Source organism: Musa acuminata, chromosome BXJ2-10 (genome assembly GCF_036884655.1).
Source record: "Musa acuminata AAA Group cultivar baxijiao chromosome BXJ2-10, Cavendish_Baxijiao_AAA, whole genome shotgun sequence".
In the NCBI taxonomy this organism is placed as follows: domain Eukaryota; kingdom Viridiplantae; phylum Streptophyta; class Magnoliopsida; order Zingiberales; family Musaceae; genus Musa; species Musa acuminata.
The window spans coordinates 31,828,300-31,851,416 of NC_088347.1; the positions used below are offsets into that span (position 1 = coordinate 31,828,300).

General features: G+C 41.7%; 3 protein-coding genes across 9 annotated transcripts; 2 read left to right on the forward strand and 1 right to left on the reverse strand.

The window, feature by feature from the left end:
• The first annotated feature begins 31 nt into the window (after positions 1–31).
• LOC103968894 (uncharacterized) lies at positions 32–4,504 on the forward strand. Its single transcript, XM_009382241.3, has 6 exons — positions 32–239; positions 333–386; positions 1,766–1,839; positions 1,951–2,068; positions 2,179–2,237; positions 4,074–4,504. Exons 1-6 carry the CDS (start codon positions 129–131, stop codon positions 4,150–4,152), a joined length of 495 nt encoding a protein of 164 aa, XP_009380516.2. The 5' UTR covers positions 32–128; the 3' UTR covers positions 4,153–4,504.
• Positions 4,505–7,175: 2,671 nt separating this feature from the next.
• LOC135625197 (uncharacterized) lies at positions 7,176–13,240 on the reverse strand. 7 transcript variants are annotated; one of them, XM_065129620.1, is made up of 9 exons: positions 13,072–13,240; positions 11,700–11,826; positions 10,412–10,594; positions 10,169–10,274; positions 9,700–9,882; positions 9,012–9,174; positions 8,073–8,365; positions 7,691–7,780; positions 7,176–7,509 (listed from the first exon to the last, which is right to left on the reverse strand). In XM_065129620.1, exons 2-9 carry the CDS (start codon positions 11,712–11,714, stop codon positions 7,442–7,444), a joined length of 1,101 nt encoding a protein of 366 aa, XP_064985692.1. In that variant the 5' UTR covers positions 11,715–11,826; positions 13,072–13,240; the 3' UTR covers positions 7,176–7,441. The 7 variants fall into 7 exon arrangements, with proteins under 7 accessions (XP_064985692.1, XP_064985694.1, XP_064985693.1 ...); XM_065129622.1 differs by having other exon boundaries at positions 11,700–11,905; XM_065129621.1 differs by having other exon boundaries at positions 11,700–11,971.
• A 2,727-nt stretch (positions 13,241–15,967) lies between these two features.
• Positions 15,968–17,624, forward strand: LOC135625198 (F-box/kelch-repeat protein At1g15670-like). Its single transcript, XM_065129627.1, has one exon. It carries the CDS (start codon positions 16,290–16,292, stop codon positions 17,385–17,387), a length of 1,098 nt encoding a protein of 365 aa, XP_064985699.1. The 5' UTR covers positions 15,968–16,289; the 3' UTR covers positions 17,388–17,624.
• The last annotated feature ends 5,493 nt before the right edge of the window (positions 17,625–23,117 follow it).

The following is a 23,117-nucleotide window of genomic DNA, read 5'->3' on the forward strand; positions in this document are numbered from 1 at the left end:
TCCGCGAGATAGGGGACCGCCTAAAGGAAACAGGAAAAACCCTCCCTCTTCTTTCTATCCGATCGTTCGGGGGAGGATGGAATGATAGTTCGCCCGATCTCTCTTCTCGCAGAGGTAGCCATCGGAGGATGGAGAGGTTCAAATGGCTCCCACAATCCTTTCTCGGTGGCGGCCAAGACCAGGAAGAGGACCCGTTGGGCGAATTTGATGATGGCTCCTGCTCGCTCTCTCCTCTGCAGGTCCTCCATTCTTTTGACCATTTTTTGTTAATCAATCGCGGATGCTTTCTTTGTTCTTGATGTTGATTCGGTCTTCTTGCTTCGTTGCGCCAGAGGTTGTATGGGTTCGCGGCGTCTCTGGTCGTCGGCCTCGCTTTTATGCTCCTGGTATGATGCGAGCATTTCTTTCTTGTCAATCTTTCCAGTTCTTGTGTGGCATTTTCGTTCTTGATATAAAAGGATGTTTCTTTCTTCTTTTCATTTCATCTTATTTCTCAGTGTCTTGTGATTTGCTGGGGTTTTGATAAGCCTAATGTTGTTTGGTCAATCAAGAATGCAAACATTCGTCGCTCCGTTTTATGTTTATTTAACGTTTAGAAGTTCTTGTATTCCAAACCACACGAGCCATTTGTTCGAAAAGAATCACATCTTATGTTGATGTCAATTTACTCCATACTTGCAACCCTATGAGTATTAAACATGTTCTTGAAAGGTTTTCTTTCCTCATATCGTCATCCTTGTGGTTGTGAAGAACAGAGAAATTTTGAATGTTCTGAAACGGTTTTCTTTCCACATATCAGCATCCTTGTGATTGTGAAGGACAGTGACATTTTGTTCTAAACTAGCGCAGAGATTTCTTGGCAGGACCTTATCGTTATTAAAATATCCTGCATGCTACTGTTTGTTATGAGAAGTTGTCGTTGATATCTTGGTCAGCCCAAAGTGGCTCTGACCTGTGTGCGTACGTGCGTAGAGATGTCCGAAGTATGGTCGAGTTGCCTTCGTGGTGGAAATGTCGAGCTCCCAAAGTGCCACCTATATGAAGATTGAGGTCAGAAGAAATTTCCCGACCCGGTCTCTCCGACACCCAAGTTAGTAACATGATATAGGTGAGTGTCATAGCCCCCATTAAAAAGTGATCCTCCCCACCCATTATTATATTAAATGTGAGCTTTTATATCTGGTAGTGAATGGACGAAATATTTTTTAGAATATTCTCTGAGGGGCACCCTTTAACAACCTTTAACAATCTCAATCTAGCCTTTTGTCCACGTAGGCGACAAGGATAGAGACAACCTATAATTTCCTGCTTTGGATCCACGTCCACGTTAGCAAACTAATGAGGGGCAACTTTTGTCACATTCTTCTAGCTTGGATGCCACTCGAAGGACACTTGTCGGATGGTGATTGGTCAACGATATCCTTTCGATCACTGTTTCTTGATTGTTCTCCTTTAGATTGTGAAGATCTTGTTTGTACTAGAGATATAACCTTTTGATTGTGAACTCTCTCTGTACTTGGAACCAAGAAAGGAGAAAAAAAAAGCATTTTGGATATCGCACTTCAAGAATTTTGTTTTACGTGGTTTCGTCCAAAGATAATTTTGGTGTTGTATAGAAAGTGCACGACTTGATATCTGGTCTTTACAATGTGGTTCTTGATACACGTTAACATGAAAAAGATAGAGCTCGATGCTTCCTTTTAATGCGATAATGAGAATCTTGCTCGTTGACATATGCTGATAATCTATTTGTCTTCTTTTGCAGTCACTTATTGTTTTCTACAAGCCCATCAAATTTGCCATAATGTTCACTTTTGGAAATTTACTGGCAGTAGGGAGGTGGGTTTACAAATATGGGATTTCTAATTCTATTTTAGTGTTACTCTTCCTCCCTTTCTTTTTCATTGTTCATTCACCTCAAATTTCATGCCAAACACCATCGTGTGGCAGCACAGCCTTCCTAATTGGGCCAGTACAACAAGCAAGAATGATGCTTGATCCAGTACGCATTTACGCAACGGCTGTATATGTTGGCAGCGTCATTCTTGCTCTCATTTGTGCACTCTGGGTAAGTTGTTTATGCCATCTTAATTAAAGAATTCAAGTTTCATAGTTTTAGCCCTGTTGCTTCAGCTTACTTCTGAACACGTTCTACTTGCTCGCTGTCATGTTCTGCAGATACATAGCAAGGTGCTGACATTAATCGCGATTATAAGTGAGATCTGTGCTCTTGTTTGGTAAGTTTTGTTTCTGTCAATATTTCCTGGTACATGTCACTTTGATTTTTGTACATATAATTCATACATCCTTTAGATCAGTATGTGAGGGGAAAGACGGGTCATTGATAATGTTATATATTTCCTTTGTTTTTGTGTTTAATATAATAACATGTCAACATTGCAAATGATTTATAAAAAGATCTTTTATCTGGGTTATTGATGAACAGTCTCTTGTTTGACCAGTTTCTGACTCCTGTAGTCCAAAAATTTTACGCCTGCTCCCTGTTTTCTGGAGACATGTGATTACACACACTTCCATTCCCTGGCCGATGGCTATACATGGCTTTACAGGTTAAACACTCATACATACATATGGATGTATAATATAACTATATGGCTGTATACGTTTTTTAGGCATACATCTGTGGCTGTATTAATAGAATTTTAGTGCTTTTGGAGTTGAAATTAAAAAGATATGGTGGAAATTAGAACCTTGTCGATCTAGGGAGCAGTTTCCCTTTTTCAATTTTTGGTGAAAATTGGTTGAAGCATCTTCTTAGCCATATGGGATAGTCAATGTCACCTGTCAAAAAGAGTGGGACCTACATCTAGATAGCAAATTAAGTATTAAGCACTAAATTTAGAAGCTGTAGTAGCCAAAAGATGAGATTCTTATAATCTTATCGTAAGTTAATGATTTTAATCGTTACCAATGCATAACAATTTCCATACTTCTGCTTGCCAATTTTTGTATTGGCAACTAAAGGAAAAGGTATCTACAAATTGTAGAATTCTCATGGTTCCCATGCAACTTCCAATCATAAAAATGAGCTGACTTGCCTAAGTGTTTAGCTGCACTTCATTACTTGTTGTATTGGCAACTAAATAAAGGAAAAGGTATCTACAAATTGTAGAATTCTCATGGTTCCTACGCAACTTCCAATCATAAAAATGAGCTGACTTGCCTAAGTGTTTAGCTGCACTTCAATAAGGTGAGACGAAGATAACTATGCTGTATGCCTTTTTTCACCAGCCTTTCTTTCACTGGATGATACTGATACATGTTTTTGTGCTTGGCTAATTGCTGTACACTCTTATCCTCGAAGCTAATCAATTGCTATTCTTAAAGTCTAGACATAATTAAATCTTTATAGATTGGCATTGTATCCAAACTTTGCCTTGGAAGATACACCCAATGCTCTCTTATAGACGGTAAGATGAGGAATCACCATTTATCACTGACTTACCATATTGTGGAAGCAACTGATGAAAAAACTCAGGAATTTTGATTTTTTTTTTGTCATAATAAAAAGAAAGTGTGGAAACTGTCATAGCTGTAGTCTCCAAATTATTTTAGTTTACCTATAAGTTTCTAATTTGTAGGTCAAATCTAAGAATATTTTCTGTCATTTAGAAGTCAAATCCATGACCACAAGCGATCAATCTTTTTTCTCATTGTTTCTTGGGAAAGTGGGCAACAGATCTTGATAAAATTATATTGAATATAGTTGTTTTATGCAGCTTCTGGAGCATCTACCTCTGTTTTAAAAATTTAATGTTCGATGAACAATCTTGATTGCCACTTCTTACTAAGGAATGTATTTTTTTCTTATAGATTTGTTCCATAACTTTGGAAACGACCTGAGCCCAATCATGAAAGAATGCTACCACAGTAATTTTGATCTAGCTTTTAAAGTTTAGTTCTTGTCACTAGGCCCCAATGATTTCTGAAGAAAACAATAACAAACTGAAACCACTTTACTCAGAATTTGTTTAGCAAAAAGTCAACGCTTGGTATCTCATAAATAGTACCTGCTGGGTCTTACCAAATCTGAAACATCGTGCTCGTTGCAGGTACAGCTTGAGTTATGTTCCTTTTGCTCGGCGAATGGTTTCTGAACTACTTATAAGTTGCTGCGACACGGAGATTTGAAGGTGCTGGCCCTGTGATTATTGCTAAATCCTGTCCTCTGGAGATGTTGGTATTTAATTTTCTGATGATTTAATGCAACCTCAAAAACTTCAATGCACCGGTTCATCATACTTTTTCATCGAGTTGCTGATCTTTCAGCTTCTTGTTGAACCAATGCCATATGTTTCTTTTTTTGTGGGTATCCCTTGGAATTCAAGTGATGTTTTGCAAGTTTCTCTTTTGTGTGTATCCCATGACATTTAAGTGATGTTTTGTAAGTTTCAGGAGGGGTCGGATGGGTGTTTACAACATTGTGTTGTGACGGTCATGAATTCAAATCATTTATAGTTGAGATGCTTCAACATTTATCTAACTGTTTTCTTTCTTTCCTAATGGCTACAATGTCAAACAACATTATAATTTTCATGTTGTCCAAATTTGACGGCAACTATCTCTGCTCATCTACATCATGTCATTCTCCTATATTGTAATGGAGCAGTTCACTATCTACGTTATGTCATTCTCCTATATTTACATCAACTATGTCTCTCTCTCTCTCTCTCTCGCGTAATCGTGTGGTTTTGTCCATCTTTGCTGCTTGTTGTCATCTGCATGAGAGGCCTCTCAGAAAGCATCATTAGCATGTTTGGTATTTGTCGCTGAAAACCTCTGTTAGCGAATGTAACTGAGAAGAGACAGATTCAAAGGGTTTCTTAGAGACAATACTTCTTTGTGATGTCTGAGCAGTGTTGACGATGAGAAAGGTCAACAATGTCTGAGCAGTTTGTGTGAGGATCATCTGTATGGCCTCCGCCGACGTCAACGACGCATCACATGTCACCCACGTTTTCTTCGTGGTTTTCATCCACGAGCAGAAATAATTAATCGGCTGTAGGAGACAAAACACCGCAAATCCCATACTCTCAAGTCAATGGGGACACCTACCATCTGCAAGCGACGCCTTCCTACCGCGTTGACCACTTTTGATTCTGTAAGCAGAACCCACATACTGCTGCATTCCTCGTTTGCTTCTCTCTCTCTACATGTGTAGTCATCCAACTGGCACTGCTGTGTGTCCTGTACGGCGGCCAATTAAACCTGAAACGGATGTTTAATGCTCACGAATGAGTTCCTCCGTTCAACCTTCCCCTGCAAATTTAAACATGATTTATTCTTTTTCTTAAGAACAATACACGGTCGGGAGATGAAAAGAATCTGTCCATCTTATAAAGGCGAAGCACATATCCTCTTGGAGAAGAAAATTGAGGTTTCTTGGGTTGGCTGTCATGTCCTCTTCTCCAAAAGAAGAACGAGCTGATGCCTCGAGCGCATGCTTGAAGATTCTTCGAGCTTCACGCTGTGAGGCTACAGGGTTGTTGGCCTGCCTCTGTTTCAAGGAAAAAGGCGTGCGTCACATTTAGATCGCAATAGCTGCGAATCCTTCAAACTTCCATCCTTGGCGGGCTGTCCCTCCTTCCCTCGCATGCTCTCCCTGTTGACTGTTGGACTCTTAATTCTCATCATCAGCGATCTCCTATTTAAAGTGTGCCTCCATCCGTTCCATCTTTGTGCCCCCCCCCTTCTCTCTCTCGATGAGGAAGTTGTTTGGTTGTTTGGTTCGGGCCAAGGGTGCAGAGATCGGAAAGCTCCATGCTTTCGGCATCCTACAAGGCTGGCTTCGCAAGTCGAAGAAGCCGAAGACTTCAGCTGGGCGGCAGACGAGTCTCTGCGAGAAGAAGGGAGCTGTCACATTGAAGGTGGTGATGACCAAGAAGGAGGCAGCTCGGTTGTTGGCTATGTTCATCCGAGGCGAAGAGGCGATGGTGGCCGAGATCGTAGAGGAGCTCAACTCAAGGACAGAGGCTCCACTCAATGGATCAAGCCGTGGCGGTGCATGGAGACCGATGCTGGAGAGCATCCCTGAAGCCGAAGCTTGATGGTCGACATGGAACGCAGAAAGCAAGTCGTTTTGTGTCTTGGATTACAAAGATAGAAAGAACTACTCTTATCTCTTTCTCTTTCTCGATCATGTAATAAGAAGGAATGCAATCCAAACTCGGTGACTCCTCTCCAAAGCACTGCAGGCGATCAATCTCCTCTTCTGACGAGAGACCAGTCAGCTGCAGAAACATCACCTTCACGTAGAGAGCGAGCAGTTCGAGAACAAAGCTAAGATGATGCATCAACACTTTCATGTTTGATTCTTCATCTTCATCACACGCTTTGGCGTATGCTTTGATCAAATCCGTTTCCATATATTTCTCGGGAACATAATACTACCATTTTTGTTTTGTTTGGGTGGGGAAGAATATAGAGATTTATTAGAGAGAACTTTTACATAAAAAAAGAAAATATATTTATTAATACCCTCTTAAGGGTGTCTCCATGCTATCCGAGAAGAGGAAGCAACCCTTAGAAGGATCACGACACTATGATTTTAGTGGTGAGGACCCATCTTAGGTGAGCTTTGGACATCTTAAGTGTCTTTTTAGCTAATTAAACATGTAGATTATGGGTACCAATGATTTAATATCTTTAAGTTTTTTTTAGCTAATTAAACATGTAGATTATGGGTACCGATGATTTAATGCCTTTGAAGTGTAGGGTGGTTTTGACACAGATTAGAGAGAGAAAGATTAGCCGATAGCATCAAATCGAATAAATAACACCTTAAGTATCAGAATAACTTATCGAAAATTGACGTTTCAAAATATCATAATTCAATATATTTAAAAATGTTAAAAATTTTGAATAAAGGATGAAGAGGGGGAGATTGTGGTCTACTAAGAAACAGAGCATCACCCACTCATTCTTGTGGAGATGCCAAAGGTTTGCAAGGCAACACAAGTATGAAAGGATGGAATCTGCCTCAATATATGGAAAAGATTATTACTTTTAGCTTGTAGAAATGCCAAATGCAGCACAGTTAGAGCCAAGCCAAGCAGCAGCTCCTACACTATTAAAGCTGTAGCTTTCAGTTGACTAAATCCAGAATCATATGTCAGTTTGGTCACTCATGCAAATTGCCAATGCTGCCAAATAACTAAAGCTGGCAACAAAACTGCCCCTCACACTGCAGTTTTGTTTTTCTTTAATGTTGTAGCATAAACAATCTACCAAATATGAATAATATTCTGTCTTCAATTTCAATCAGCAGTAAATGGGACCAGCCCTCATCAGCTACTCACATCTCTGACTGCTGTAAATGACACAACAGCTTTATTAACTTGTGATATTTGGAGAGGCAGCATATTGCTCGTACAGTCTACCAATGGAGTGCAGATGCAAAAATTTGGCTTCGCTCGTGTCTCTAAGATTTCTCTTCATCTGATTGATGAGGGCATGATCCAGTGGCAACATCGGCAAAGTATTCTTCAACTGAAACAGCAAGTACCGAAAAAGGACTGTCAAAAACATTCCTCAAGTGTTGTGAGGCCAATCATTAGCATTCGACAAAGCTTGGGCAGAGAAATGTTCCATGTCACCCCTTTTGTCATTAGGTAAAACCCTTGTGTTGCACTGCATAAGACTAGAAAATAGAAAAAAGGTTTAGATTTACCTATATCGTCCGGTTCTGGGGAGTCGAGCAAAATATCCGAGTCTGATGGCAAGAAAGGAGAACCATCGTAGTCTCCTAGAACTCCAAGATCTACAAATCAGCATTGTGATGTCAACCGAATCAGGAAAGACAGTAAGCTATATAAAATAATGAAATAGGATAATCATATTACTGATTAGTCACATCCATTAATCATATTATTATGTTCTAATTTATGCAGCAGTAATCTATATACAAATTTGAATGATAAAACACGTATACCATATGCAAGTCAACCTTATATTGGAAGTCAAATTTGCAACTATTTGTAAGGTCCTACCTCATTAACATCACTTTAATAAGATAGTAAATGTGATTTAACATATTCCGCGAGCAACTTTACCTCCTAAATTTGTTAAATCTGCTGTTAGGTCTGAAAGACTGAAATTCCAAAGCTGTCCTGATGATCTGATTGAGTCTCTTGATGATCCCACACAATCAGAACCTAATTGCAGTCCCGAATTCACCACATCAGGTGGGAAGGTTGTATCAAGCGCTGTCACATCCAAACCTATCCCAGATATCTCAGAAGTAAAAGGAAAATGATTGCTTGACGCCGCCGAAGCAGGACTCACAGCCATCTCTGACATAGATGAAATGGCTGGAGGGGCTGTATGAGCTGCTTCAGTTGTGCCACTGTCAATCACAATGATTCAATAAAATTTAAAATGTTTCATAAAATTAGAAACAAGCAAAACAAAAAATTTCATATAGAATATGGAGTTGTGATTTGCTTCTAGTACAAGTTTTATTTAGCAGATTGATATAAGTTGGAAAGTGGACACGAAAGGTTATTAGCTGAGCAAATATCTTGCACTAATTGTAAGGAACAGAGAAAAATGTGCAAGGATATGCTCTCATATTTCTTGTGCAAATATAATGTAAAACCTGATTAGCTCTGCAACCCAAGAATATTAAGAATCTCAGGGCTGAAGCCAGATTGATCAGCAGCAAGGACTTGTGTTGATTGTTATTACCTCCCATTGTTGGAATGAGACATACATGAGGGATGCATTTATGTAATGATTCAAAAATGTGCAATCAAAATGGTCTCTCTTCTTAAAAGATCTAGGTTAGGTCTCTATAGAGTCTCCTTTCTCAAATAAGGATAGAAACAACACAAATTAGTACTTGACAAGCATTTGAATAGCATAGTTTGCAATTTGGTATAATTCCAGCCCATTTTACTATTCAATGATTGGATAATGGAAATATATGCAGAATAGCTACACATCTATGACCCTATATAAAGGATTCTACAAATGAAAAATCAATCTCTTACTTGGTTCCAGAATTCATGCGAATGGGATGAAAGCTGCCTGGAGCAGGAATACCATTGACCACATGACAGCTGGAGAGTCCACAACTCATGGGGTCAACATGAGGCTGACCTGTAGCGGGCATTAGGTGCTGTGGAAGAATCGGATACCCCATGGGCAAACTAACTGCACTGCATATAAATTACACTAAATAAGAATGATAATTATGAGCTGAGGCAGCATAACTATGAGAAAAGCATACATAATTCCTAAGGAAAGAAGAAAGCAATTATATACATGAAGTATATTCATTGGATCCTATGACAAATAATTGTTTGCCTTCTAGTTACTGCATATTATTTCAGCAGAAATATATAAGAGTTTGATTGATTAGCAAACTTTGCAGTTCATTGATATATTGGACTACCAATTTTATGGATATAGGAAATTTCTGAATTCCAAAATAAGTAAAACGAGAACAATTTGAAGTCTCAGCTAAGCTTACACAAACCCATTAAAATTCCTACAAAGATTGAATCAGAGAGGCAGCAGCTAAAAAAACAACATTTACGCAGTTTCAGAAATCAGTTGTTTGCTCCAGAAAAGGGTGTAGTTGATAATCATTCAGGTAATTAATTTCTAGCGGATACCTACATCACCAGGCATGAACCACATGTTAATAGAAGCAGAGGCATGAACCAAATAAATTACCAGGCACAGGGTGAATCCCATTTTGAATTGGAGGCAATGGAACCTTAGGCTGGATGGGATACTTCATCAGATGGTACTGGTGCTCCAGCAAATGATTGAACAAAATGATCTGTTTCTTCAGTTTCAACCTTATATAATAAGCTCTAAAAAATTCCGAGTTTTCTTCTTCCAGTTTCTGCCATACTGTAAAGAAAAGGCATCTTAAGTTGTAGACAAGTGCAACATTGAGTGCAGCAATTGGCAAAGCCATCACATATATTTTTGTTCTAAACAAGAAAATACATGTGCACCAAATACTTGAGTGGATGAAAAAGGAAAAAAAAATATTTTTGGGCAACTCTTCAAGAAATGCTTTTGATATGCACCACATAATTTTAATTTCATACAAGTGGGATAAGATGCAGATTGCATGTGCTGGTGGGTGTTTGTTTTTATGAAAGTTAAAAGTTTGGAAATATAAAATACCAACCTAGTGTTGTGAAACCAGGTTCTATCCTAGCACGGTTAGAGAGAGTCTGAACCACCTCCCCTCTATTCATATACAATTGTAGACATCGTTCTATCAAGTTCTGCACCTGCAACACTATGTCCAGTGAAAAGAAGATACGGAAAATAACCAGAAACACAGACTGCATTCATGCTATCTTCACCAAATATTCCTCAATTAGAAGCAAACGGTGGTAGTAAATGAATCAGCAGTTGGTCATCTTACAAGTTCAATGTCGTCACGAGAAACCTTCCTAGAATTACTGCTTGCAATGGACACCGAACCTGAATCTACCTTAGGAGTTTCAACAACCGGGGAATTTTGATGGTCGCCTTGAAAAACATGTGAAGCTTCTGATGATGGTTGTACTTCTGTTGTACACTGAGGATCCTGTGTAAAATTCCCTTCCTTAAGAAACATATGTCAAACAATGAAATAACCAGCTGGTTACTGTGGCAGATTCTATAAAAGTTAATATAAGCAATTAACCAAGATTCTTTGACAATAACATGAATCTCAAAGCTTTAGCAATGTATGTGGAACAAGGGCAAAAACTGAGCAATCACAATTCCCCTTGTTAGGTTATAAAATCAAACTAACCCGTTGTATTCCTACAAAGTAACCAGAAGTATTAATCTATGAAGTCAATGACTATGGTAATTATCGCCATATTTTCTTCAAGGTCTTGCCCTTTTCTTTCTCCTGGCAATACCTTCTTAGCATGACCCAACATCAATGCTTGGCGGTTGGCATGTGCCTATGATCATCAGCTTAAGCCAAAACATTGACCTTCGAAAGTAAGGGATAAACAACATATGGAATTAAGGTTATTGAAGGTTTGTTACAGAATGGTCTAACCATGAACCACCTGTGCTGAGATTAGAAAAAGTCCTTTCGGCCAATTACAGGAGCTGGTCAAATTGTCCTAGGACGGAGAGCAGCCCTGATCAGGAAGGCTCATCGAGGGTAGGTTATACATTAACAATATTTAAAATGGATTGTGACTTGACTCGAAAAAGTTATTACATGCTGCAAATTTAGATGCCAGATTTTGTTGAAGTTCCAGGGTTCTACCGTACAAGTGAAATATGAATGATTCAGACAGCTTTAGAACTTGATATACTCGTGATTCTGATGGAAATTTATCTTTTTCTTTAAAGTTTTCTGATACATAAAGAGATCAATTGGTGCATCTTTCAATAAACCTTCAACTTTGGAATAAGAGATAATTTATCACATCGATGTGAACAACCAGGTCTTGGCCTGGTACTTCATACTTCTCCCCTCAACAAGAGGGTTCAAGTTCATATCTCTGTCAGGTGCTTCTTCAACCATTCAATTAAAAAAGAAGAAACTTGAGGGAGGTAATCATAATTTTGTCAAGTACAGATTTTGAGAACACCACAGGATCATTGTCATTAGTATAGATAAAAATAAATTAAAAGGGAGCAACATAATTTATGCAATTAAATGAAACATTCGGCAAGACTTAGAATTGTGATAAAATCTTCACCTGTGAGGTCTTCATTTCAGCACAGCTTACCAGCTATCCTCGTCTGACTTATCAAGACAGTAGACGCAAGTGATGTCTGCCACTTGGTAGAAGTTTCAGGATTTAACATACTCTTTTGCCATTGTATCTGCAAGTAGCCAACATAACTACATGAACAGACTCATCCCGGGATCCACGGATCACACTGGTACATTGGTAGCAGAAAGCTAGGAAGAAATTGCAAAAGTCAGGCATCCGTGCCACAACATTATATTCCACATATAGCTAGGGATCTATGACAAAATAAAGGAACATAGTAAGTTAGTAAGCAATATATTAGGTCCCACTCTCACTGCCACAAAACTAAAAAAAGAAAAAAAAAAAAAACATACCAAAAATTCTTAAATGCTCCACTCACGCTGCCACAACTAAAAAAAGAAACAGCTAAACATTTTACAAGTGCAGTAAACAACCAAAGGGGGATCAAAAGGTCTCTGGAACGCCAGCACTAACATTTTAGAAGGAAGATAACTCCATACACAAAGCTAAACATGTTTATATTCTTTTAAGCAAATCGGTTCTCTCCAAAAACAACTTTTACAAGTGAAAAGGAAGAACAATTTTGCTCATACATGACAGGAGGACAAACTGTGCTTTGTCATAAAAGGACAACTCCTGTAGAAAACTATAAATCAACGAGCTTGATTATGCCGACATATAAATAATATCATATTTCAAGAGGTGTTTTCCTCGATAACGTGTGGTTGCCAATCAGTTGGCCAAGAATATCTTTACATTCCCTGTAAGTCATTCCCTTGAGGACAAATATGTCGGTAATTTACAAGCTCCCTCAACACGAAGCACTTAAGACAACTTGACACAATCTATCAAGAACATATAAATTTTCCCCTCTGGAAGATGAACAGAGATGAAGTCCACATATATTAACATAGCAGAGTCAAACAGGTTTTATCTCAAGCATCAATTTTAATCTTCACCTTCTACGACCTACTGACAGATGAATCGTCCAACCATACAAGCCTTTCATGGCTCTAATTCCACTGATTCTCTTCAAGTTTCCGGAAGACAAGAATACGAATTGGGACCAGGAAAAAAAAAAAAAAAAAGGCACCAGTGGTATCAGTTCGAAAAGGCGCAAACTTTAGGAGTTTTTACCCAAAATCAAGAACAAAAAAGAAGGAAAAGTATTCAAATAGATATGGAAAGAAAGAAAAACCTTCAGCCGCGATTAGCGGTTCATCGCACATTGACATTTTAAGATGGTTGAAGGAATTCTACCAAGATGGAAACCCGATAAAAGGGGAAAAAGATCCTTTTGCGATTCGCTACTAGAGAACACAGATTCCAGAGATATCAGGCTATGCGAGTTTACCGTTAAGCAAAGAGGTAAAAGCGTGAAGAGGCTTTTAGGGTTTCCAAGGCCCAATTCTCTCTCTCCCTCTCTCTCTCTCTCTCTCGCCGCCCACAGGAAGAGACTGACTTGAGGGAGAACGAGCCTAAGACGGGAGAGAAGGGAGGAGTCGTAGTGGCACCGCCGCTCCCTTCCCATCTCGTCCTCATTATATTACTTGAGAAGGCGCATAGGTTATCTTTATGCGCACATCCCTACAAATTAATTGCCTAAAGTTACTTATGTATATATACACACATACACAAATACATATATATATATAAATATATATATATATATATATATGTATATATATTAAAATTACATAGATTAAGTAACAATCCAAAATGATTGCATAGAAAATTACTAAAACAACAATTACTTAGTTTCTAGTAAATTTGAATATTTGAATTGTACTTGACAAATATGCATTTTTACCCATATTGAATTCCTCCTCCTCCTCCTTTAAATCCCATGTCACCATGAATGGTTTCACTCTGGATCTACTGCCTTGGAGTTCCCGAAGAGATGCATGCAAGGCAACCTTTGCTTTTTTAGGCATGGCCTTCAGAAGTGGAGGCCATTATTTGGATTGTTTGGTCTGTGGACCCCATGGTGACATGTGCTGAAAAGAGAAACTTTTACTGTGGCTCTTCCTAGTAAGTGCAAGAGGATCTAAGTTTCATCCTGAAGACACAGGAACTAAATATTTAGATTCTTGTTGTGCAAGAAGAGCATGGCCATAGGATTCCAGAATATTTGATAAGACTAATCATCATTGAAGCATAGTGAGTGCCAGTCAGCACATGTTCATCAACTTTCCAAACCCATGTTGACGATGGATCGTCTCGCATGTCTACCTAAAAGAAGAGAGAAAGTTGAATTTGCCACTTATCAATGAACAGTGCAGCTTCGTCCCTTCCGCTGTGGAATAGATCTGGGCAACAAGAATAATACCACAAGATCAGTCAACAGTCGATTCGACGGATTCACCTAAGAGGACTATTCATGAACGGATGAAAGCCTCGGTCAGTTGTCATCTCAAAGTCCTGCTTCTAGGAAAACTATGCATGGAAACAGTACAAAATGATGCTCCATCTTGCGCTTCATCGACATCCACGCGACTGGCTACTCGGAATATATTTATTGGCTGTTGGTGGCAATCATGGAACTGATCCAGCATCTCTCCACCAGGCCAAAGTCTGGCTGTTGCTCACCGTCTCAATCCGATGCTGATACCGAACTCTCTCCTTGCCTCACATTTATTGCTGCACAAAGGCAGAGATCTTATGCGTATTGCTCAGCCCCACAACCCCACGGATAACTAAAGAACAAAGAAGATAGATTGTTTGGATCTCCTCGTAGGACTAAGTTGAGGAGAGAGGAATTCAAGACTTCAGCTCTTTCTGTGGGAGGGGGGCTAACACAAAAAGTTTGAGGCAGCCAAGCACTTGGCTTTCTCAAGAGGATGTGTTCAACTCATCCATCCTTTAATTTTTGTGCAAACGGAATGGACATGAGATATTATCGAGGCATGCGATGGCTGTTGGAAAGAAGGCAGGTTTACTGGCTGTGCAGGAACACAGTGGGACAGGTTGTGGAGCTTTCTCCTCCACAGGCTAAACGGAATAATGGTGCTTCTCAGTCAGTGTATATCATTACATAGAACTACTGTATTCTTTGTCTCTCAGCCACACACTCGTATTGTATATCACAATGGTCATCGACTAAAGAAAAATCTCACATTGGATGTTTGTGATCTTCTCCTTCCCTTGATGCTCAGCCTTCTTCATTTGAATAACAGTTATGTCATACTCGGAAAAGGATAACAACACCGTTCAGTGTTTTGGTCAAAGGTAAGTAAGTTCAGGAACCGGGAGATGTTGGCTACTCATGAGTTGGGACTTCCAGAGTGTCTGAGAAGTCACTAAAGGAGTTGAGTGACATGTTAAGTCATATCATCATCCCCTGATTTGAGTGAACTTTCATGGGAAGGGTCAGAGCGTGGGTGGCCAAAGCACTGCTCAGTGGATCGCATGCAAATGGACACTTGGGAAAAGGTTTATGGAATCTAAGTCAGCTTTGGAATTAAAGTGCTTGCGATGGACAACGAGTCGTCGATGACAACTGCTGAAAGCAGAGCAATGGTCCTACTGCTTCCACCCACCACCTTCCTCACATTTACGTCGAGAGTTGTAATCCTCCTTACCGGACCACATGGTAATGGAACAAAAGAGAGCATGGAGAACCTGGACCGGAGCTGATGCGACATGGAGGGATCGGGCAAACGACGGGTCTAACAGTGGATCCTGTCTGATCTGATAAATCTGAGAACAAAGAAGCAAACAATGATTCAAGTTTACCTTCAGTTCATGCCTCCAATCTTGTAACGATGCTTTCTCTTGTGCTTTCACCTCCCCAGCCAAAACCAAGTTACTGGAGTAGGCGTGAGCGGGTGGCGGAAGATTTTGGGGAACACAAAGCTTGGCTCAGAGCGACGACGGATTTGGCCTGCGGTTGCTCCGTCACGCGGCGCAGGTCCACCGCGACAGCGCGGACGTTTTCGCGGTGGCGGGACGTGGAGCTGGGCCCTCAGAAGGAATCCCCATGCTTTGGGCCCCCCGCCCCCTTTTATGTCCAATCACGCATATGCCATCTCAATACATGCTTGAGATCGTACATGGAAGTCAATATACATATGCCATCTCTCTCTCTCTCTCTCTCTCTCTCTCTCTCTCTCTCATGTCCATGATACAATAATCTAAATTCATAAGCACCTCCTTAGGATGGAGAAGGTAATCTAATGGTGCAATACCCCATGTATTGCAATAAAAGGCCTGAAGTCTCAATGAGGATTTGCGTAGGCGGTGAGGTAGCTCCCAGGTCAGTTGTGGGTTACTGGCTCGGTGGCAGAACAGGTATGCGGCACCTGTCGATCGAGCGACTTGTCCCTGCATGGCTAGGCGCCGCGGTTTGCTGACCGGGAGCCAGCCATATTTTGGTGCAAATGCATCCACGGCAGTGTGCCGTCGATTTTGTAATGAAGCATATCCACAGGGATCTCGACAATAAAGGCACACCGCGTTACTATTTCTTCGCCAGATTCCGACTCTTATCGATTTCGCAGGGAAGCTCCCTTCCTGTCGCTTCATCGTAAGAGCAACCTCATCGTCTCCGTTGATTAGAGATTTTGCTGCGTCATGGAAGACGAGCTGCTTCCGAGGTTGCCGCAGGAGATCGCTTGCGAGTGCCTCATCCGCGTCCCCTTCCACGCCTTCCCCACCGTCCGGGCCGTCTGCAAGACTTGGATGCACCACCTCGAGTCGCCCTGCTTCCACCGCCTCAGAAGGTCCGCCGGCCTCGCCCGGCCCGTTGTCGCCCTCGTCCAGTCCGAGTCCATCCCTCCCCAGCAGCAACCCTCTCTTGCCCCCCCAATTTTCCGTCTCTCGCTCTTCGAGCCTGCCACCGGTGCCTGGACCTCGCTGCCACCGACCCCCGGCCGCTCCCACGGCCTCCCGCTCTCCTGCCGGTTGGCCGCCGTCGGGAGGGAGCTGGTGGTGGTCGGCGGATTGGACCGCCGCTCCTGGGCCTTCACCGACGACGTCCATGTCTTTGACGTGGTGTCCCGAGTCTGGCGCCGTGGGGCCCCCATGCCCGGCCCGCGGCGCTCCTCCTTCGCGTGCGCCGGGTCGGAGGAGCGCCGGATGGTGTTCGTGGCCGGTGGGCACGACGAGAGAAAGAACGCGCTGCGGTCCACGCTAGCCTACGACGTTGCGGCCGACGCGTGGGTCCGCCTACCCGACATGGCGCGGGAGCGCGACGAGTGCCGCGGGTTGTTCGCGCGCGGCGCGTTCCGCGTCCTCGGTGGCTTCCCCACGGCGGCGCAGGCGCAGTTCTCGCGGACCGCGGAGGCCTTCGACGTGGCCTCCTGGAGGTGGGGCGACGTGGAGGAGGGGAAGCTGGCGGAGGCCGGGTACCAGCGCACATGCGTGGTCAGCGGGGACGGGAGGATGTGCATGTGCCGGCAGGAGGAGGAGAAGATGGAGGTGCTGCTGGAGGAGGGCGACGGGGCGTGGCGGCCGCTGGCGCACCTGCCTGGCGACGTGAAGGCGTCGCTGCAGATGGTGGCGTGGGAAGGGGGTCTCATGCTGTGGGGCGCCGGGGACAACAGCAGGGCCCAAGTGGCCTACATCATGGACCTCAAAGGAGGAGAAGGGAAGGGTCTCATGTGGCGGAAGGTGGAGATGCCGAAGCGATTCTCCGGTTACGCCCAAACAGCCTGCTGCTTCGAGATGTAATTCCCAAGCAATATCTCGTAATGCTTCATATTTAATTAACAAAAGTCACGAGGAAGAAACAAGGAATGTGAAAGCATAATCGATGTGACTCGAAAGCATTTCACAAGGAATGTAACACTAGTTCTCTTTGAGCCATTCCGTCGAACGATATGCGAACATCCTCGAGTGGCTTCGGCTTCGGCTTCGGAGAGGCCGCCGCTCTAATCGACTTGACCTTTTTCAAGATAAACGCCTTTATACGCTTTCTCTTCCACCTGCCTCGTTACCTGTGTTGTGATTGGTGTGGCCTTAGGCCCGAAACCGGAGTCCCACATGGGATCCTGAGTGGGCCCCAATCTCTTTGAAGGCAAGGTCGTTCGTGGAGGAGACTGGTAATCCCCTCCAATGGAGAACCCTTGGATCGCCGATTTCTTGTTACACCTCGAACCCTTACGACCCAACACAGCCATTAACGGCGGACCTGCAAGGCCTGTAGCTTCTTCTGCAATCCCACCAGAAATAGGAACATTCGCAAACGCAAGACTGAAGATTCCGAGGACGAAAAGATGCCACCGCCGGTGATAGCTCCATCCTCCGCCTCTAAAGCCGACGAAGAGCTCCTGTTCTCCTCCTCGTCTAAACCCTCGTCCAAGCCCTTCGCGGAGGGTGCCCCTGCGCGCGCGGATGACGTCACCGTTGGGCGCATCGCCAGCGGGTGCCCTCTTCCAGTTCGAGTCATCCAAGGGGATCTGAGTCCAGCACGATAGCCGGGCCACGCCAGCCCCCGATACGGAGACGAGGGTCTCCCAGGACACCCGGGCCATCCGCGAGCGCGTCCCAGACCAAGTGCGAGCACTATTTTTGTGAGCAGCGCGCCGCGCCCTAAAGGTATACGTTCTCTTCATCCATCCTTTATTTGCTTTTCTGTAAAACGTGAATGCTTTGAGCTTATATGGTTCTTAATCCAAGTGAAGTTTCTCATGACATCTCATTTTGTGCATGATGCCTATGTGCTTGTCCAACATATATTCATCAGCATCCTGGAAATTTTCTACTTCATGTCTTGCTGCTTTTAATTTGATGTTGTCTTTTTCCTCTTAGGAAAAGATAGCCCCGGAAATTTAGGCTGTTATTTGGGTCTGCAGTGTGCCAATGATAGTCAGATAGAGACATCTCGTTAGTGTTTGAAACAAGTGAAAGGTGTTAGCAGTTTGTTGTTCTGCCATTATAGAGCTAGAAAATAGTAATTCAAGGAAGGATATTCTTCCAGGCCTTTTGGAGCTTACATCTGATATTAGGAAACAGAAGGTTTTGGTTTATATTGAATAAGCATTTTTGTCATTGAAAGGTGAAATAAGCATCAAATTCTTATGGTTTTTTTTGTAGGTGGAAGCATCAAAAGGGCATAGTATAGAAATTGCGCTTTGGAATCCAAATACTCTTTTTGCTTATAATTTATTGCTAAGATAATGGAAGGCATGTCCGGGTACGGTTGACTGGCAGTGGATGGAGAGTTGGATTCATAAAAAAATGTTGAAATGTTACAAATTACTGTTTCAATAACTCAAATTGTGAATATTGTTAATAAATATTTTCAAATAGATAAAATGGTTTGATCATGTTACAGAACTTTTTCCAACCAAAACGCTCAGGCCATACCTTATAATTTCAGACTGTGAATCATGAAGGCATGAGTAAATGTTAGAGGTGGTTGTTGTTACCGATTTTGCCTCCTGAGAAGTTTGGCGAGTCATGGAACTATGCAAGGCATAAATTAGAAAGGGTCACAGACATTACTATAATTCCAAGTTGACCTTTAGAAACTTATTTAATCCAATGTAAATGGAAGACCGATTCAAAATTTCTTAGTCCTTTATGAGAGTCTACTTGAAGATGATGATGCTTAGTTGATAATAACACTTGATCTACTAGGCTGTTTTTTCCCCCAGGAAAAGTCCACACCCCACTTCATGACACCATTTTACTAGATATGACCATCACTGCAGCTAAAACTTCTAGCACGAGTTACAAACAAAGCTTGTCCAAAATAAGTTTTGCACACTGACTCATTTGCAGGTACTCTGGAGATTGCAACAATGCCTTTGCTTCTTTCCTGTATCACTGAAATAATTGGCTATGTTTTTGTACTATTTCTGAGGAATATGAAAGCAACTTCTTAAAAGGAGGTTGTGGAATATTGTGACCGCAGGAATGTATTTCAAGTCCGTGCTTCATTTTATTTGAAACTGAATATTTTTTAGATTTAGGATGTGCTAATTGTCAGAACAATTACAACTTCGTCACAGATTATGGTGTGCCAAAGCACTAATTCAAATTCTGGTTTCGAAACTTTTACTGTTCTTAATTAGTAAGCTGATTGAGGGATTTCTCTTTATTTAATGTCTCTTCATATTGATGCTTAAACCTTAACTTGTTGGCCATATTTATGCTTCATCCTCTAGCATATAAGATACGTTTTGTTACTTAAATTCATTCCGACAATAGGATTATCTGTTGATGTGCTTTTTATGTTGACAGTATCATGCAAAGATTAAGAAGATGTGCTTTTCTATGCAATAATTTCACCTGGCATCTTCACTTGAGCTCATGAGATATGCAAAAAGATGGCACGATTGATACAAGGGCTACTTTGGGTACTTTGTTTGTTTCCCTTTCTCACTGTAACCCCTCTTTTCTGCCTCCAGATTCAATAGTTTTATGTTTTTTTTTTTTTGCAGTACACTCTTTGACCTCTGGCCGATTCAATATAGTTGGAATATTAAGGCTTGTTTTTGTTGTGCACTCTTTGACCCATAGTTAAGTGTTTGACATAAAGTACATGCTCTGTTTTCCAAAAATGTTATTTATGAATGACTTAGAACCATGTTATTTTCTCAACTCTTAAGACATGCTACTGATTTATATGCAAATGCCAAACTTTACAAATGGATCTTAGTTCTTCCTTGCCATTCTTATTTGCATGCAATGATTATTACGCATAGCTGACACTCAGTTCTGTCCTTCATCACAGAAACAGGACTCATTATGTTATTCCTGGTTGATGATTAATTATGGTTACAGATTAAAGTGAGCTTTTTGAATGAGCAGTCCTTTATATTGTAATTTGTAAGTGGCTTTAGACTAAATTTTAGTTTATCTCTTTCTTTTATATGTGAATGATGAATGCATATAAGGAAACATGCATAGTTATTAAAATGTCAATCTAAGTGACGAGCTAAACATAAAAGTGTCTGAGAATAAATCATCAACGTTTGACCTTCTATAAAAATGCACAAATACACTGAGATTTGGTTATTGGTAGGTGGGTTAGCTGATTGAAGGTCTTGATTTTGTTTGAACAATTACATTTTGTTGTATACTAAATATTATATAATAAGTTAATAACATCCATGAGAAATCCAATGAAAATAATACAAGATGTTGCAAAGGTTTTACAAAATTCTAAGTTGACATCAGACATCCTGATTAAAAAACTATAAAATTAAAAGTAACTTGCTAACAGTAGCATATTTACCTATGTTTTTCCATCTTTTTAACATAATTGGATGAAAAAGAGGATGTGTGAGCATAATGTTCTGCGATATTTTATTCGTTGTGGTTTATGTGCTTTTCTCTCTCTCTATCTTTCTTTTTTTTTTCCTTGTAGTTAGTGCTTGTCTTGTATGGCTGAATATCTCATGTCATATTCGTCTTGTTTATTTTGATCATGACATCACAAGTAAGAGGATATAGACATGTGAGCTGATTTTGTTGTTGCATGCATATTGTTAGTTGTTATTGAAATGACATCTGTTACTTTGGAAGATTTGAGAGCCCACTGCTCATCTGCAAAGGAATTAGGCAGGAGAAGGTTGGGTTCATTGGTGAGATAGTCCTGAGATAGTAGTAGCTTGCAATAAATAAAGCATCTGTGTGCTCTGCTGATGCAAAATAGTTGGAGTTTTTCATTGGATGACTAGTTTATCCTCTACCGAGTGTGACATCACCTATCTGGCAATATCCTTTGTAAATAGAATCAGCATATGGCTTGAGTACCAATGTGGAATATCTAGTCATCCTCTGTGAAAGGAGTTGGTTCTGACTCTGAATCCCCCTAAGATGCAACACTTGTTTGGTACACATGCTGCTTTTAGTTGAACTTGTTATTTTTACTTTGGTTAGGTGCTGATGTGACAGCCTTCAGGTATCTCGGTTGACTGTAGAAGGGGTGTAATTCTGTCACCAGATCCTGTAGCATACGGTTTGGTGATTGTAGTTGTTTTCAGTGGCTGCGTGTTGTATGGTTGTGAATGCCATGATACCATCTGATGTTGGGAGGTCAAACAAAGAGTATTCAGGAAGACAATGCATGTAGGAATCAGCAACTCTGAGCAACCAAAACGTGCAATGGTGGCTGTTCGACAACCTGTTGGCAACTTGTTTATCAGGTGAGCACAGACAATACTTTTTGTTCTTGTTAATATTTTAGATCGAAATAAATCGGCTATGAACTTTTTCTTTTGGAGACAGCTAGGTATTCTGGTAATGTATTGGCATCCGATCTCTTGAGATGGCCCAGGCTATACCACCAAGAAAGCCAGGTGATGAAACCTGCGTTTGATGTTTATCGTGTGCCGCCAATCTTTCGAGGATACGCTGAACCTACGTTTTTTTCTTTCAGACTTGGATTAGCGTCCGTGGCATGGACGATGCGGCGGCATTCTTCCTCGGGAGTGCTTACGATGTTGCTTTACACGGTGGAGCTTCGTGCTGCTCCTGATGATGCATTGCATCATCCTTGGTCGGATTTGCCGGGCTTTTACAGGTATATCTTTCTTCTTGTCCTGCACGCTTTCTGTGGTTGGCATCTGAGCTTGGGTCTCGGTTCATTGAATCCCTAACTTTTTTTATTTTTTTTTATCTCCACCACCACAGATTGTCGTGTTTGGTTCCACCAGATGTATTGATTTAGAATGGGACGCTTGTCGCTCCAGTCTCTCTCGAGACGGGCTCATGCCTGGGCCCACGAGCACTACAAAAATGATAACAATCTACTTGAAATTTAACTTTTTTTCCTCAGCAAGAAAATATTAGTATGATTGCCTTTTTAAGTCCCATCTATACTTTTGCTTTTTAAGTGGTCAAATCCAGAAAAAGAAAGATAATCGTGAGATAAATCGAGACCATTCTTAAAGAGCGTTCGATTCACGACCGCACTCACATCTCGTGCCAGTGGACTGGTCGGCACGTGCGGTGGCACGCTCCTCGATAATACTCACCAGCCGCTGTGTGCCTGCGTACGGTGATGGATTCCTCCTCTTTGTCTCGACGGATCTTGAAACAACGAAAAGAAGACCGGAGGGGGAAACGCAAAGGCACATTAAAACTGACCGTCCAGCGACGGTCGTGTTATTTTCTGGCACGCGTCTCCTCTCTGGCCACTAGTTTCAAGTGGCACGCATCGTACGGTTGCCTCGGGCGAGTGTCTCTCCGTATCACCGGAGGGCCAGCGTCACAAAACGACCGCAGCAGTGCTTCTGCACCCATCGGCCGTCTACGCGCCCCGACTACCTGCTTTGTGTGTCGGGGCATCCGTGGGACCCACTTTCCTGCTTCGCGCCGGTGAGTCACCCTCGGGTGAGGCCAACATTCTTGTTAAAAAGGTCTTTAACCACTGTTGGTTATGGTCGAACACCCCCACCATTGACAGGTATTTACGCTTCTGCCCACCGCCGACATGCTGTGGCCACG

Excerpts from the sequence above, each read along its gene's own strand:
- LOC135625197 (XM_065129620.1), bottom strand. Across the intron at positions 10,275-10,411 it reads CTCGTGACGACATTGAACTT|GTGCAGAACTTGATAGAACG; the intron begins GTAAGATGACCA and ends ATAGTGTTGCAG. Across the intron at positions 9,883-10,168 it reads ACCTGGTTTCACAACACTAG|TATGGCAGAAACTGGAAGAA; the intron begins GTTGGTATTTTA and ends TTTTCTTTACAG.
- LOC103968894 (XM_009382241.3), top strand. The coding sequence starts at position 129 with ATGGAGAGGTTCAAATGGCTCCCACAATCCTTTCTCGGTGGCGGCCAA. Across the intron at positions 240-332 it reads GCTCGCTCTCTCCTCTGCAG|AGGTTGTATGGGTTCGCGGC; the intron begins GTCCTCCATTCT and ends TCGTTGCGCCAG. Across the intron at positions 2,069-2,178 it reads CTCTCATTTGTGCACTCTGG|ATACATAGCAAGGTGCTGAC; the intron begins GTAAGTTGTTTA and ends CATGTTCTGCAG.
- LOC135625198 (XM_065129627.1), top strand. The coding sequence starts at position 16,290 with ATGGAAGACGAGCTGCTTCCGAGGTTGCCGCAGGAGATCGCTTGCGAG.